Source organism: Aulostomus chinensis, chromosome 2 (genome assembly GCF_037954235.1).
Source record: "Aulostomus chinensis isolate RoL2024-O1b breed Wild chromosome 2, RoL_Achi_v1.0, whole genome shotgun sequence".
In the NCBI taxonomy this organism is placed as follows: Eukaryota; Metazoa; Chordata; class Actinopteri; order Syngnathiformes; family Aulostomidae; genus Aulostomus; species Aulostomus chinensis.
In genome coordinates, this window is record NC_141321.1 from 22093821 (window position 1) to 22109262 (window position 15442).

General features: G+C 41.6%; 4 protein-coding genes and 1 long non-coding RNA gene across 12 annotated transcripts in view; 3 read left to right on the forward strand and 2 right to left on the reverse strand.

The window, feature by feature from the left end:
• LOC147269448 (uncharacterized) overlaps positions 1 to 2407 on the forward strand; it is a 7792-nt gene extending 5385 nt beyond the window's left edge. Inside the window, exon 3 of the long non-coding RNA XR_015110058.1 lies at positions 55 to 2407. This is a non-coding gene — a long non-coding RNA (uncharacterized LOC147269448). The remainder of the gene's footprint in view (positions 1 to 54) is intronic.
• On the reverse strand, positions 1038 to 3780 carry cox4i1 (cytochrome c oxidase subunit 4I1). Of its 6 annotated transcripts, none has more exons than XM_086185085.1 (6): positions 3637 to 3663; positions 3452 to 3563; positions 2695 to 2771; positions 1824 to 1988; positions 1546 to 1677; positions 1038 to 1363 (listed from the first exon to the last, which is right to left on the reverse strand). In XM_086185085.1, exons 3-6 carry the CDS (start codon positions 2768 to 2770, stop codon positions 1227 to 1229), a joined length of 510 nt encoding a protein of 169 aa, XP_086041211.1. In that variant the 5' UTR covers position 2771; positions 3452 to 3563; positions 3637 to 3663; the 3' UTR covers positions 1038 to 1226. The 6 variants fall into 6 exon arrangements, with proteins under 6 accessions (XP_086041211.1, XP_086041198.1, XP_086041204.1 ...); XM_086185072.1 differs by having other exon boundaries at positions 1824 to 1991; positions 3637 to 3654; XM_086185078.1 differs by lacking the exon at positions 3452 to 3563 and having other exon boundaries at positions 3633 to 3780.
• On the forward strand, positions 3734 to 7025 carry emc8 (ER membrane protein complex subunit 8). The gene is made up of 5 exons (XM_086185032.1): positions 3734 to 4288; positions 4628 to 4704; positions 4813 to 4882; positions 5704 to 5798; positions 5915 to 7025. Exons 1-5 carry the CDS (start codon positions 4076 to 4078, stop codon positions 6072 to 6074), a joined length of 615 nt encoding a protein of 204 aa, XP_086041158.1. The 5' UTR covers positions 3734 to 4075; the 3' UTR covers positions 6075 to 7025.
• A 1198-nt stretch (positions 7026 to 8223) lies between these two features.
• Positions 8224 to 11893, forward strand: gins2 (GINS complex subunit 2). The gene is made up of 5 exons (XM_086185043.1): positions 8224 to 8391; positions 8578 to 8692; positions 9341 to 9440; positions 9792 to 9918; positions 10603 to 11893. The coding sequence occupies exons 1-5, from the start codon at positions 8302 to 8304 to the stop codon at positions 10729 to 10731; spliced, it is 561 nt and encodes a 186-aa protein (XP_086041169.1). The 5' UTR covers positions 8224 to 8301; the 3' UTR covers positions 10732 to 11893.
• gse1b (Gse1 coiled-coil protein b) overlaps positions 11746 to 15442 on the reverse strand; it is a 170040-nt gene continuing 166343 nt past the window's right edge. For 2 of the 3 annotated variants that reach the window (XM_086184994.1, XM_086185004.1), the window contains exon 16: positions 11747 to 14395. In XM_086184994.1, coding sequence (XP_086041120.1) covers positions 14255 to 14395 — 141 coding nt within the window. In that variant the 3' untranslated portion in view covers positions 11747 to 14254. Of the gene's footprint in view, positions 14396 to 15442 lie in introns of all 3 variants that reach the window. The other variant, XM_086184988.1, reaches the window with a different exon arrangement.

A 15442-nucleotide genomic window follows, 5' to 3' on the forward strand; every position in this document is an offset into this window, starting at 1 on the left:
CTAACCTGCAATTTTTTTTGTTTATATTTCATGCGAAGTATTTCTTATCTTTAGGGACAATGGGAGGACATCTCAGTACAGAGTAATGGCATTTCTGTGGAGGACACTGGCATGAATGAAGTGGAAGAAAGTGACATCTCAGTGAAATGTCTTAGGGGCAGACAGTTGCACCTCTGTAAAGCAGAGCACCCTCAGTGGATAGAGTGACCTCTCTGAAGGCGAAAGGGGGCCTCAGTGACAGCAAGAGCACCCTCAGTGGAAAGTAGAGCGCCCTCAGTAGACTACAGAGGTACCTCAATGGAAGGTAGAGGCTCCTCAGTAGACAGTAGAAGCCTCTTGGTGGACAGTTGCTCTTCAGTGGAAGACAGTGTCACCACAGCGGGAAAAAATGGCACCCCTTGATTCAGGAGGATCCTGATGCTCCACCCACTCTACGTGGATGAGTGAGGAATGATTAAGAACAATGAGCAATACCTCTCATCCTCCAAATTCGGACTGATCTTTTAACGGAATACTGTGATCCGAGCATTTTATTTTAATCAACATTTATTTTTTCTGCATGCATTAATTGCATTTTTTTTTAAAAGACCTCTTTCAGCTAAAACGCATGGGCACATTTTTTACGTGAACCAATGAACACAAATGACGACCAAAACATCTATCAATCCCCAAGGATTCTCACAATGAATTGATATATCGTGAGACTAAATATAAAAATAGCACAAATTCCCAGAGCCCTAAAGAGACATCTTCAAAATCCTTTTGTCCATCTTACACTCCAAAACCCAAAGACTCTTCTGCCAAATGACAAAACATCAGACAGCACAGGACATTTTGGTAAGCCTGGGTCCAGCAAAATTGGAAAACAGACCATCATTTATCAGAATGGTACCTAATTTTCCTGTTTCTACTGTTGCAACTCTACTTAAAAAACCCTGAATTTCTAAATCAAGTGAAGCATTTAATAGAATCTTTTAAATTAAATAGCTAATAACTGTACTATAATCTATGTAGATAACATGCATAGACACCAGAAGGAAAGGTTTTATCAGGTCAACTTTTATTCTATTTCTATAATACACAATGACCATAAGAGGAAGGGGTCTTCCAAAATGCTCAGACAGAGGTAAAGTGAACAGTTGATAATACAGAAGCACAGGTATTTTGTTATCTTTGAGTTGGTCTGCTTTTATTTTTCAAATGTGTGTCATGGTCCTCTGGTTACTTTACTTCTTCCACTGCTTGTTTTCGTAGTCCCATTTAGATGCAAGGCCCTGCACTTGGTTGACCTTCATGTCCAGCATCCTCTGCAGCTCCTTGGCTTTATACTCTGGATCAAATGTATGGGGGACTGGTCCATAGACTGAAAAGATGCAACAACTAAAGTCAGGTAATGTGATAAGATATCAGGCGAACAGTGTTATATAGACAACCCCATTCTGTCACTAAACGTACATAAATGGGGGAAAGGTGAACGACAGTAGAAAACAGATCCTACATGTATCTTTGTAGATGTTGTGCCATTAAATCTCCTTCTAAACGTACCATATTTTCTCTGCCAGAATAGAACCAGGGCAGTAAGGCCAATAAAGAAGAATACCCCTCCACAGACGGTCTTCCACTCGGCTGATCCCTGGGTCATCTCTGCATAGCTCTGATTGAAGCTGATGTGATACACTGGAAATGGGAAAGCTTTATGTTTTAGAGAGCTTTTTGATCAGAGCAAAAATAACTGTAAAAATGTAAGGTGATTATTCAATAGATTATGGCAACATTGGCTCAGTGTAATAAAAAGCATTTCAAAACAACAAAAACAGTCCTACATGCAATTTTCTCCTCATTGGAGAGTGCAGCCCAGGAGCCCTTCTCCTTCTCCTTCAGGGACACTTGGTCAGGACTCAGGTTCTGCACATAGCAGATATCCGGGAGCGGGGTGTCCCGCTCGTCAATGTAGGTTGGGAGAGCATAGCTGTCTATCTTTGCAACACCTGCTGTGGACGACACACGATGGCTCAAGTCATTAACAAACAATGCTGCTACAGGACCAAAGAGACAAAGGTGCACTCAGACACTTCTCTACGGCTGGAAAATAGAAACAGGATGAACATTAAATGAAAAAACAAAACAAAACATTATTGAGTGGAGAAAATAATGTAAAATTAATCAATTCTGCTAAATTGGGTGTACAATTAGAGCTACCAACCTAACCTAATGCCCTAATGTAGAGCCCTAATGTAGAGCAAAAGTTAAAGAATTCAATCAATATTCCATTAAGGCACTGAAAATGGCCAAAAAGTGTTTTTGCATTACATCAACATTATGAGTTGACCTTCAAATTTTGGAATACAGTCATCACTTCATAACATGCCATTAACCTTTGGTGGCTCCTGGTGGCCCAACATCTGACGAAACCACTTTTTTTCCTCTTTAATTGGTCACATATTTATACATTCATTGACAGCAAGTCTTCTACTTTAAGAAAAGCGCCAGCAAACATGTTAGATTGCGATGAAGTGGGAGGGGAGATGAAGTGGGTCACTGAAAAATGATCCCCAAGACATATCAGAAATCAAATGCTTTCCTCCATTAGGTAAATGTAACTGTTGATAAACCACTTAAACATATTTCTGAAATGATGCCCTCACTGGATCTATTGTTATCCTGTCGGCCCACAATGTTTCATGTGATGCCTACCATGTCCTCCACGGAGGCAGACTGCTGTGGAAAGGGCACGCTTGCCAGCAAGGCTAAGGGCTCTGGAGGCCAGCATTCTGTAGAAAGATCACATTGAAAGGTCATATGGACATTATTATGCTTAATCAGCCCAACTAACTATTACTCGCAATTAAGTTTAACCTAAATTACATGTCATTTGGTTCTTTTGACAAAACAACAGATATTTGTCAATGTAAACATTATAACGGATCCCTTATTTTTTTCCCCGTCAATCCATCTGTTTAAATACAAAACCTTTCCATGCACTTATTCAGCTACTTTCAAGACAGGCTATTATTGTTTCGAGTGAGTCAGGTATATTTTTGAAGTGTCACGCACCAAAAGATGCTCCCACCAAAGAGAATCAAATTGCACGCTTTCTTGCATGAATTCTAGTTGTTAGCATGTTAAAGATGCCGTCGCGCTGTACTAAAACTAGTCCCTCAACTCCTCGCACGTAAGGTTGCATATTGTCACGAAATATCATCCGAAAAACAGTTCTAGTGTTGACATTACACTGTTATGCTACGCTGTTAGCATTTAGCTGCAACACAAGGTCACAGAGCCCGAGTGCACATTCTAGCAAATAATACAATCGGTTAATTGGAACGTTACAATAGACGTCCGCTCTTCCCAATTGTCTGAGGTTGTGATGCATAAAAACTGTTGAAACCTGCATGGAACTGCGTAACTGTCCCATATTTCCTGCTAAAAGCTAATAGCAGCTAATAGATACCTTAGCTATCAACCCCCGGACGGTGTTCCTGGATTCAGTCCTCCGTCTGCGATTACTGACTTCAGCTACAATAACCATTTACTTTGGGTAGATACTTGGAAATTTAATACGTCTGAAATAATAAAAACAAATATGATATGTAGAAACCTGAACAATTAGCAAACTGCAATCATTACTTTACCTACTGTGCCTTTTTCTCGTTCCAATCCGCCGTCGATAGTCTGAGAAGAAGTGTGGTCGTGAGCGGAAATGCGTTTGTGCGGAGGTCAAAACTGCTTGGCCATTACGACAGAAAACTTCGCTTTACGATTTTATCATTTCGTTTTACGGTACCACCGGTTTAACTAAAAGCGAGTGGGAGGTTGACGGATTAGCTTGTCAGGTTAGCACTTGTGTATAATTCCTTTTGCAAACGTAGTCGCGGATTCTGTAAAGGTTTCATGTCCTCGCTAGAAGGCATTGCGTCAACCACGTTCTCCAGCACTCGGGCGACTGCTGCTGGGGTAGATACCTACTTCTCTCCCGGCATGATAAGTAATATTAGCTAACAGGCAGAAGCCCTTCTACGTCGTGTAGTCACACGGGACTTGACTTTCCGTCGATTTTGTTATTTCCTCTTTCATCATGCCTATTCAACTGACAAGTCAGGCTTACTGTAAAATGCTGTTACATACTGCCAAGTACCCTCACTGCGCCGTGAATGGATTACTGGTAGCAGAGAAAACAAAGGAGAAAAAGAAAGAGAGCCACCACGACCCAGTCCTGTGTGTGGACTGTGTCCCCCTATTCCACGGTACCCTAGCTCTGGCACCCATGCTAGAAGTAGCTTTAACACTGGTAAGTACACGTCTTCTACAAGACCCCCACTTATCCAGAAATGTGGTACACGATACTGCACATTAGAATGTGTTTGTTAGATTTTGTTGACACCCCATATAAGGTATATTGTAACGATATCTCTCTATTTAATAAAATACAAATCAAGCCTTTAAAGTGACCTCGTAAAAAGCTTTTTTTTTTTTACAGACAAAAGTATTTTCTGTAATATTTTTAACCAGTGTACCAAATAATCTGGAGTAGTTCATACCTTTATCTTTGACTTCAGTTGAAAACGAACTTCTAAGTCCGTCCTCTTCTTTTACATATGTTGACTCTACAAACCTGTTCCTGTCTCAGATCGATACTTGGTGTAAAGAAAATAATTATGTCATCGCTGGATATTATCAAGCCAATGAACGCACAAAGGATTCAAGGTATCGACAGTTAAAACTGACATCAACGCACTGTTTAATGTCAACTGCCATTGAACAGCCCCGTCCATGCTTGATATTCTGATTGACTTTGTTGTTCATCTCTTGCAGACCCAACCAAGTTGCTGAAAAAGTGGCCTCAAGGATTTCTGAGAATTTTAATGAAACTGCAATTGTTATGGTATTTGTGAATACTTGTTTTACTTATAGTTTTTAAAGTAGAACTAACCCAAAGGTTTTTTTTTAACTATTCTACTCTCAGATAGATCTCTTAAACTCATGAAGACATTTTTTTTTCCTTTTTGTGACTCCAGACAAAGCCAGTCACGTATATTTAGTTTGATGCTGATGGCGACTGATGGCTAACTACAGCTAGAGCAACAAAACTACAGTAAAACTGCCAAAAACATCCATTTATAAACTCTCAAGCACATCGACTGGTAGAATCGGTGACCTTTTTATCCAGCCGTATTCTCAGTAATCCACAAACACTTTGATTTAAGCTAACAACAAATTAGCTGCTTGTTCACGGTGAATCGTTAGTTCTTTTTTAGCCTAAATCAGACAGTGGTTATCATACCAACATCTGGATAAAGAAGACGTGAGAATTTGTAAAAAGGCATTTTTGCTGCTGTTAGCTAGCTAGTTAGATTTCCGCAATAAGTTTCAACCTAAATATACACGGCTGGCTCTTTCTGCATTCTGGTGAGCTGGAGACACGTATTTGTGAGTACTTTAAAAGCAAAATACACCTTTTTTTGGATGAAGTATCGCTTCTACATCTACTTAGAATGCCTCAAAGATTTAACCAGATGGTGTGCGCTCCTGGAAAGGCAAAACACTGGCATGAGAGTCCTGTGAAGCGATACAGGTCTGCATTACAGATGACAAATTAAAGGAAGAAGAATCTGGATATACACACACATTTAGTCATTATTTTGCCTTGTCGGCCACCGGTAATTGCTGCATAATCTCCTGTAATTTTGTTTGTTTTTGTCCCAGGTGGACAGCAGCAGGTTAAAAATGAGCTGCAGAGAGCCCATTGTGCTTATTTATGATCATCATGAAAACAAGTGGAAAAGCAGAGAAGTAACACCGTAAGTGTCTCTCATGTGGTTCACTGCCGGTCCTGTGTTACCTCAGTATATTGTTTACATCGCGTCCATGGGTTTCTCGCTCATAAATGACGTGGGGTTATTTTTCTGCCTCCCAGTGACTCGTTTGAGGACTGGAACGAAGCTCAGAAGATCACGTCCGCTCTCCTCGAGGGGAGGTCCTACGAGAACTTGATTGACTTTGACAATCACTTGGATGACCTACGGAACGACTGGACCAACCCTGTGATCAACAAGTCCGTCCTGGATCTGTGCTAAGACCTTTAGTCCATGGACACAGTAATTGCTGCCATTTTCAGCTCGCATGACGCTGCTTAATTCTTGGCACAATAATACAAAATGCTGAACATGTCATTGTTCCTTCAAAAGGCTCTCATATGGACGAGCACTTGATGAGCACTGACCACGGAGGCCAAAATCTGTCAAGGGCAAGCGCCATATGTGCACTTTTGGTTTGTGTCCACCTTTACAAGGTGATACTGAGGTGATGAAGGCAATTCTGTGTTCCAGTGCAATTTTGAAGGCAACTGTGTTTATTCATAGTTGTGCATAAAATAAAATTTTAGAGTTTCCCCGCCTGTAGCCATACAGAGATAAAGCCCTAAATTATATTGAGGTTTAGGTAAAAATTGTACTACTGAGGTAAGAGTAAGCATTAACGTTTGTTGAATTTCTAGTTTGTTTCAAACACAAACTAATTTTTCATATAAAGCTGTAGAATGAAGATGAACCCCCATCATGAGAAGAACAGAGATTATTTTTAGATTATCGGAGAAACACTGGAATCTTTTGAGTTGTGCGACTGCATGTGACAAGTTGCCTGCACACGCAGCAGCATTGTCCAAGCAATTGATTGAAGGGATTGACTTGTAGATTCTTAATTCTAACACAAACAGATTTATAATGCACAATTTATTTGTCATATGTCCACTTCCAGATTGATTAATTAATTTCCTCTGGAAGTTTTGTTCAGAAATCGATTTTTCTCTTTGTTGGATATCTGCTTTAAGAACTAGGTCATACCCTTTACTTCAGTGAGCGTCTCATAGCCAATCTAAAAATGTAACAGCACTACTTTTCTTTTGGAAATTAGAATTTGTCAATAATGGCTAGTAACATCAGTAATTCTGTGGACTTGTTTTTTTACAGAAGTTTTACAAACTGAATGTACAAAGAACACAACTTTTGAAATTAAAGAATTATTTGTCAGACTCGTTTTATGCTGTTTTATTTTGCTCTTCAACCACTGCCAGTCACAGAAATGCTTCAGTGCTGCAAAGGTCTTTGGTTCGTAGAGGGTAACTGATTACTATACACTCACAGGGATACATACAAAGTATTATAGTACATAAATCCATTTATTTCTAAAACATACCATATTGTCACCTTAAAATAATTGGCTGGGTGTTTTTTGCTGGGCGACACATTCACTAATCAAAAAACAAAAAAATCAATAGCGCCACCTAGGGAGCCACACAACTACAAGATAATTTTCAGATAATTTGGAGCGCTATAACTCCTCCCACGAATGTCCCGCGGGGGCCCAGGCCCTAACAACGCTGCTTGCGGCTTTAATTTAATCTGATCTCATTGTGATCTGATGGTTGATAGACTAAACCTGTTCTTCCACAAGTGTTTTGTTTCTGGGAGCTTTTTCCTTTCGTCAGTTATGAAAAACAAGAGGCTTCACTACCAATAGTGACATGTTAGCAGACGCAGTAACTGAAACAGTGGAACTGAAATTTTTATTAGGCACGCATCACTCCGTTACTGCCTAAAAGTACTGCATTACTGTGAGAATTTACTTTAATAACTCATTACCCCCAAACCTGAGCAAAAATAATTGTAGGGAAATGTACTTAATTTTCAGATTTTCAAAACTTAAACCATAAATGTTTTTGCATGAGAAATAATTCCTCAAATGATTTCTAACATTTTTGGAAATAATTCTGTACTGATTTCGAAAATTATTGTTCAGCTCATCATTCCAGCCTTACCAGTGTAAACTGATTGTGATTCTAATTTACAACATTTTTATAAATGCCTTCTGGGATTAGGTGTAGGGTCCTTGTAAGTAAAGCTGTAAATAATGGAGAAATCTAAAGTCCAATTTTGTCTGATGATTAAACGAATCTAGAAAGAGAAGTGGCATGAAAAGAAAAAAAGTACAAGAATATTTAAATTTGCATTTCTGAAGGAATGTACTTCGTTATACGGTATAACCAAGACTATGCGACAAAACCAGTGAACCCTCACCACTGTGTGACTACATCCAGTTGATCACTTGGTAAATACCGCCACCTAGTGGCGTCTCCTGCGACTGTGGCTGTAAACAACGGCTGAACTGCGCATGTCTCGGGGAATCGATGTGCCTCGTGATGACGTACCTCCTGTATTTTTTCTTCAGCGCGGGAACTTTCATGGTGGCGCTCCGGAAGCGAGGGTGAAGTTTTAAAAGCACAATAATCTTGACAAACAGAGAGCGATGGATCCCTCGGAGGTGGAGTTCCTCGCCGAGAAGGAGACGGTGAAGATTATTCCTAATTTCAGTCTCGACAAGATATATTTGATCGGGGTGAGTAAGATTTTACAGAAGATTCCAGCTTATTTGAGGCGATTGAATCTTCGGAGCAGATAGTGAAGGTTTCATATAACTCTGTGTGTGTGTGTGTGTGTGTGTGTGTGTGTGTGTGTGTGTGTGTGTGTGTGTGTGTGTGTGTGTGTCCGTGTGTGTCCGTGTGTCCGTCCGTCCGTCCGTCAGGGTGACCTGGGTCCCTTTAACCCGGGTCTGTCGGTCGACGTCCCGGTGTGGCTGGCTCTCAACCTGAAACAGAGACAGAAATGCAGAGTTGTTCCTCCAGACTGGATGGATGTTGGTAAGATCGGATTACTGTTTGGATACATTTTTTTGAGATGATAAAACTCCTATCAAATAAAACTGGAAGAGTTTAAGCTGTTAACCTGTCTATTCTATAAAAATGAGACCTTCTGATGTCAGTGAGTCAAACCAAAGCAGCTTCTCCCACGTCTCTGCATACAACGGAATCTAACCTACATTCGTCAAAAATGAAGATCAGAATGTCCTCGATAACCAAATGTCTCGGGACTGTTTTGTAGTGGTTGCAAACAAGTGTTGTTAAATGGGACTGTGACAATTTTAAACAGGAACAGTTGGAGTGTCTCGAACAGACTCAGCTGGGGGGTATTTGTTACCAAACACTGCTACAACTGGTGGTTAGACATTTGTTGTATTTCAGGCTGCTCAGACGTTGAGGAGAGTTCATAATGAGTGGACAATAACGGAGCTCTCAGATCCGATTCGGCTCGTTTGTAGATTCGATAAACACTGTTGTTGTTTTTTTTGGATTAAAGGAACACAGCGACTTATTGTGGAAGTACCGCTTAGTTGCCTCCTTGCCAGAGTCACACTAGAAGATGGACGGGTGGATAGGTGTGTGGCGGCACGGTTGATTCATGGCGTCTTTGGGACGTAGGTGTTGTTGATGCGCTGCTTTAATCTGCAGAGAAACTGGAGGAGATGCGAGAACTGGAGAGGAGAGAGGAGACCTTCACGGCGGTGCCCAGTCCGTACTACATGGAGCTGACCAAGCTGCTCCTTAACCAGTGAGTCAGGTTATCGCCATGGTGCCTTCAACCACTGAACAGTTGTGGGAGTGGTTCTTTTTGCAATGATCCCTGGACCGTAGCTATCAAAACGATACGTGTCAGAGGCAGAGTGTTCCTCTGCTTTTCAAATAAACTTGATCATCCAAAATTATATTGGTGCGCTGAAATAATAAACTCTACGTGGAATTCAATCATTTAAATCACCCAGAGCATCCGTACCCATACTTGATACATCCGACAACATACACTGATGCCCAGTATTTATGACTGGATGTACGGTTGGCCAGTATCGGTTGATATTATGGTCCAAACCAGTAAATCTGATGAGGTATTTTGTGTCTTCCGAAGCGCGTCTGATAACATTCCCAAAGCAGATGAGATCCGCACACTGGTCAAAGACATCTGGGACACGCGGATCGCCAAACTCCGCCTCTCAGCTGACAGCTTCATCAGTCAACAGGAGGCTCACGCAAAGGTAAAGCCGCTCACACACTGAACACACACGTTGGGCTACATTCATGAAATGTTGTGGAACACTTGTTTTGTACATACAAGATTTTTTTTAAACCCTCAGTTCAGTTTTGCCGACAGTAGGTAAAGCCTTATGGGTATTTATGGGTATTCAGGAACAAAAATAGGCGCCAGGGTTTACTTTGTGTCTGTAAGACTAAACTGAGGGCTAAAAAAGTCCTGGAGTGTGTAAGAATGAAGCTGAGGCAGGATAGAGGATTCAGTCTCTGTTGCCCTCTGCAACTTCCATCATTCAATGTTGTCGTTTACTGCTGAGAAGTGAGTGAAAGAGTAGAAGTTGCATTTAGAATGCAGTAATATTCAGATTCAAGGGGAATGCGCTGCCTTGACATTATACTCACACACTCTTGAGTATCTTTACGTGATGAAAACCTCCGGACATTCATTAGATTGAGAGCTGAACTATGAAGCACTCAACTTCTCAATCAACAGGATTATCAGTCGGTCGCAGTGTCTTGAAAACAGGGATTATCCTTTTGTTCCCTCATCTTGTGGCATTGCAGCCTCCCTCGTGTCATTTTGAGACAGTAAGCTGAGGACAAGTGTGCTGAGGACGAAATGTTCTGTCATTCAGAGACACGTTTAGTCAGATTCCTTTAAAACTGAGTACGCTCCTCTCATCCTGCAGCTGGACAACCTGACTCTGATGGAGATCAACACCATACGAGAGTTCCTACTGGATTCTCTCAACTGCATGTACAAGCTACGCTCTAATCTCCAGCCCAGCTCCAGTAAGGGACAGTTCACAGACTATTGATCCGCAAGACCAGACCACCGAGTCTGGGTCACGTCTGGGGGATGGAGGACGTAGGCCTTGGACGGACGAGACCTGCTTTCCATCTGAAATATGTGTGGATTGAACTGGAGGATGCTCATTGTACAGTTAACACTTTTGTTTGTATGTGACGTGTTGAATATGCAGTATATAATACTGGGATAAGATTGGATGGTGTGACTTTTTTTGTCCCGGCTGTTGTGCTTTTGTAGTACATGTTTTAGAGCAGTAATTAGCAGACAGGACCTTTTTTAAAGTACAGGACAGGAAAAAAGTAGTAACAGTTTGTTTTGGGGACAGTACAGGGTCTGATATTTCATTTTCATTGCATTTCTGCACATTAATTTGCAGGTTGGACCCCACTCTTGACGGTCCAACATCTGACCGCACAAGAGTCCATACGCGTCTCTCCTTTGTCTCGGTGAGAGCCCTCCATCATCCCTCTTGCAGATTGTGGGCTGCCCTCCCCTGGAGAGGCCTCTTGATCTAAGAAGTCATGTATTTTTTACAGTCACCAGTTGCCATATATGTAGATATAGATATCTAGATATATATATCTAACTATAGTTAGATATATATATCTAACTATATATCTATCTATAGATATATAGATAGATATATAGATAGAGAAACAGACAGAGCTGCTCGAAGGGAACCGAGGAAGAAAGTGACTAAGAAAACACAAAAAACCACGAGTGACCGTTGCGCGGCTCCTAACTCATTAACCAGTCAGTGTGTTAACTTGAAGTGTGTATTTATGTTTGAGCCATTTAGGAGCAGTGCTGCGCCTCTCTGCACCGGATCTACTGAGTTAAGGAGGAATCATTGAGATGTTACTAGTTTATTGCTTCATTAATCCAATACCAGCGCTAACGCTCATAGGGGTCACCCTGTTTATGTAGACTGACTGTAAGGGGCACGCGTGTCTTACTGTAAACCTGCTCAGAATGTAATGCTTTGATAGGAGCTCTGATCTACTTCCCCATAGAGAGACAAAAATATATTAAACATTTTGAAATATTTTATTTTCTTTTTTTGTCTGAAATCACAGCCATATATTCATAAATACCTAATTACTACATTCAACAAAGAATATATTACATTACAATGAATTCAAACAAGTACATTTTAAAAACAGGATTTCACAGCATCTAGACATCCTCCACTGAGTAATGGGGCTATTGCATGGGCGTGCATGGGTTGGAGACACCGGGAGGCTGTGGTGGGTTGGATGGATGGAGTGTGGGGTGAGGGTATGGGGGGGGGGGCTGGGCTCACTGTACTGCGCCTTCCTCCCATGCTCATTGGCAGCTCACCTCAGCATGAAGGCTCCCTCCAACCAACAGGTTCTTTAATTCTGTAAGAGTAAGTACACTGCGCATCCCTCCCATGCTGGGTTTGGGCCTCATTTCTAAAAAGGTCGTCTTGTTGATTGAATTTAGGATTTGCACATATTTGATTAAGTAGGTTTGACAACTGCTTGTTCCTCGATCACAGCTGTGTGTGTGTGTGTGAGGTGGGGGGGGTTTCATGTCAACATTTCATTCACATGCTCCAAAATTATTGAGGCACTTGTAATCTATAGACTATATTTAGGGGGGGGCAGTTGTGCTTCAGTCTTAGGGATTTTTTTTTTTTTTTTTAATATAAATTCACTTTTTGCAAGGATTTTTTTTTTTTTTTTTTTGTACGTTTAAACTACTCGAGTCCCCCCGTGAAACCAACCATCACAACTGCAGCTAAATGATAAATTGCTTTCTGGGGTATTCCAGTCACAGACAAGCATAAGGCCGAGGCAACACCAGCTACAGCGTAGTAAAGGTTCTAGTTATGGCTGACCAGGAGGATGAGGCACAGACAGAGGCTGTAAACAGATATGAGGCCAGGTGAAGCAAAACCTATCTGAATTTAAACGTGTTTGAACACCCAGTTTGAATATAGTTTTGGTGTCATTTCCAGTCTATGTTCTTTATAGCATGTTGGCAACTTTGGATAATCAGGGTTCCTACATATCGCGAAAGGAGATGAGCGCAGTTTAAAGTATACAGCAATGGAAGGTGACCATTCCGGTTGTTTTCTTCTTCTTTTTTGGCTAATTATTCGTAACTTATTTCAGAAATGAATCCAAAATGCTACAGTTTAGTTTGGCACTAGGTCCTCATGGCTGCTGATGAAGGCTAGCAGGATGTTCCGTTATGGAAACAGTGGTGTTATTATAAGGTGGTTGAATGTGAAGGGAAGGTCCAATGGTTGAATAAAGCTTCAAGAACCAGGAACATCACTTAGCTGCTTCTTCTACAACATGGTCAAGTAACCAGAGTTTCAAAATAAGAAAACGTGGATCTCAACTTTTGTACGAGGGCGTCACGAGCTGACTCGTCGGTACAGGCAGCAGTGAAACGTGTTACTTAAACAGGAGGGACCACAACTGGGCGGAGGAACGGTTGAGATGGGCGTCGCTGGGGAAAAAAAAGGGGGCTTGAGAAGGCAGGAGCCATGTCTCTGCACCTCCAAGTAAGCTTTGCTGAACTCAGAGGCTGGATGAGGTGACTATGGCTGGGTCTCAGCTGCTCAGTGCCAGGAAAGAGTAAGACGAAGAGTGTATCCTGTTTTCTCTCACTCCGTTAAATGTCTCAAAAAATGAGCTGTTCTGGCCAGCAGCAGTACAAACACTAAAAGCAAGGCTTTCTCTTCCAACCCAAAAAGCATAAACATATAAAAATGGCAGGCTTTTTTTCTTTTAAAAGAACAATGATTAAAGTAATAAAAACATACAAAATTCTTTTTAAGTCTTCATATTATATACAATATAAGGCTGAAGCACCTTTTAAAATTCTTATTCTCAAATTTTCTATTTCGAAATAAAACATTTCCTTAATTCTTTCCAAAAAATGTGCATTTTCTAAGTTCTTCCCTAATTTAAACAGTTCTTTGTTGTAACACAGTACCACCAGGTAGTTCTTCAGCTTTTATTCTTAAGTGCATTTCCAGTTCAAAAGCAATCATGGCCACTGAGATCAGATCAGATCAGTCCAGACTGGCCAGAAGCATTTGGAGCATTCAAGTCTCTTGATGACACCTCTCCTGGGGTAGCCGCTCGCTGGCAGGATTGTCTGTGTGGCTGTGGCAATGAGGGATGCAGGGACTGAATAATAGAGCAGCAGGGACTGGGAAATGTGTGAAAAGCAGGTTTGTGTGATCTTCAGATACTTCTGCCCTGTCCTCTCGCTCCTCTTGGGGGGAGGGGGGGGGGGGGGGGGTTGGCTACATTGGCACACATTAGTGGCTTGTGGCCCTGGCCCTGGTTGGCCACAATCCAAAGACTGCCTGTCCTTCACTGTGTGGTCCTGTCTCCTGTGCATTCATCATCCATCTTATCCAGCCAACCATAACTCAGCCATTATTCTCCTCCGTGGAGCCGTGTGGACCAGGCCGTGAAAAATAAACTCTGGGTGTCAGTCTGAAAGGAGAGGTGGCTGGGGGCCATCAGATGTGCATGTCTGGGTCACCTGGGAGGGTAGCCCTTGTAATGTCCGCCCCTCGGCCAGTGTGTCTGTGGTAATGTCAAACACTTCCTGAAGTGCTCCAGCTCCGCTTGCAGCTTCTCTCGTTCCACGGCCAGCTTCTGCCTCTGGGACATCAGCTCCTACCAAGACAGGGAGGACATCAAATACAACAGAGTTAACACTTGAACACAATAGAGGAGTTGGAGAGAAGATACAAGATACCATATGTGAAAATAATAACGAATGATTCATTTATATCCTGAACTGTACTAGATACAGTATGAGCTCAGTCTGAAAATTAGCAACAAGCTCAAGGGATTCGAGGTAGAAATCTGACTGGCTCAGAAGTGTGTAGATCTGGTGTGGCGGTGGAAGTCCATAGATGAAACTCTCTGTTCTGGTGTTCAGAAACTTTTTTTGGATTTAATTAGCAATTAAACATTGTCATCCTGTATTATGGAAATAACTTAAGTAAAAACTGACCCCCACAAAGTAATTAGTGTGTGTTATCACTGCCTCCATTGCAACCTAATAGGTTTTTGCAGTTTATACTGAACTGCAATTAATACGTTTGTAATTATTTGAACTCATAATCTTTTGTCCACGAAATGAAGAGTCAAGGATGTAAAAGAAGAGGAAGGAGTGTGTTTAGGTGCAAGTGTGTTCGGAAGAAAACAATGACATCACTTCTGACATGTATCTAAGATGGACAGCTCAAAGTACGGGTGTGGATACACACGACACACACTGAGCTCTAACCACTCAGACCACATTCAGGCAGTCCAGATGTCCTCATGTGGCCACATTCTTCTACCAGAGTTAACCAGCATAGATAGTACTTAATCACGTGCCAACGGCATCAAGTACTATCATTACATGTTGGAACATTTCAAAACCCTGCAGTGTAGAACCCACTCCAGAAAAAAAGAGGGAGCCATGTTAAATCCTTAAAAACTGCTGCCCTGGTTATAAAGCACTCTCTCGGACAGATAATCCAAGCCCCCGGATGCGCGGGTGAGGGCTAGGTGATCTGTGTAGCCGCTGTATTTTCTGCATTGCTATTTTTTAAGCACAACCGGGGACCAGGTGTGGAGTGACTGAACAATGGAGTGCACCAGCTGCCACAGGTTTACAAATCACAAAACAGTGGGCATGAATAATAACGTCAAGAGCACACAGATTTTTAA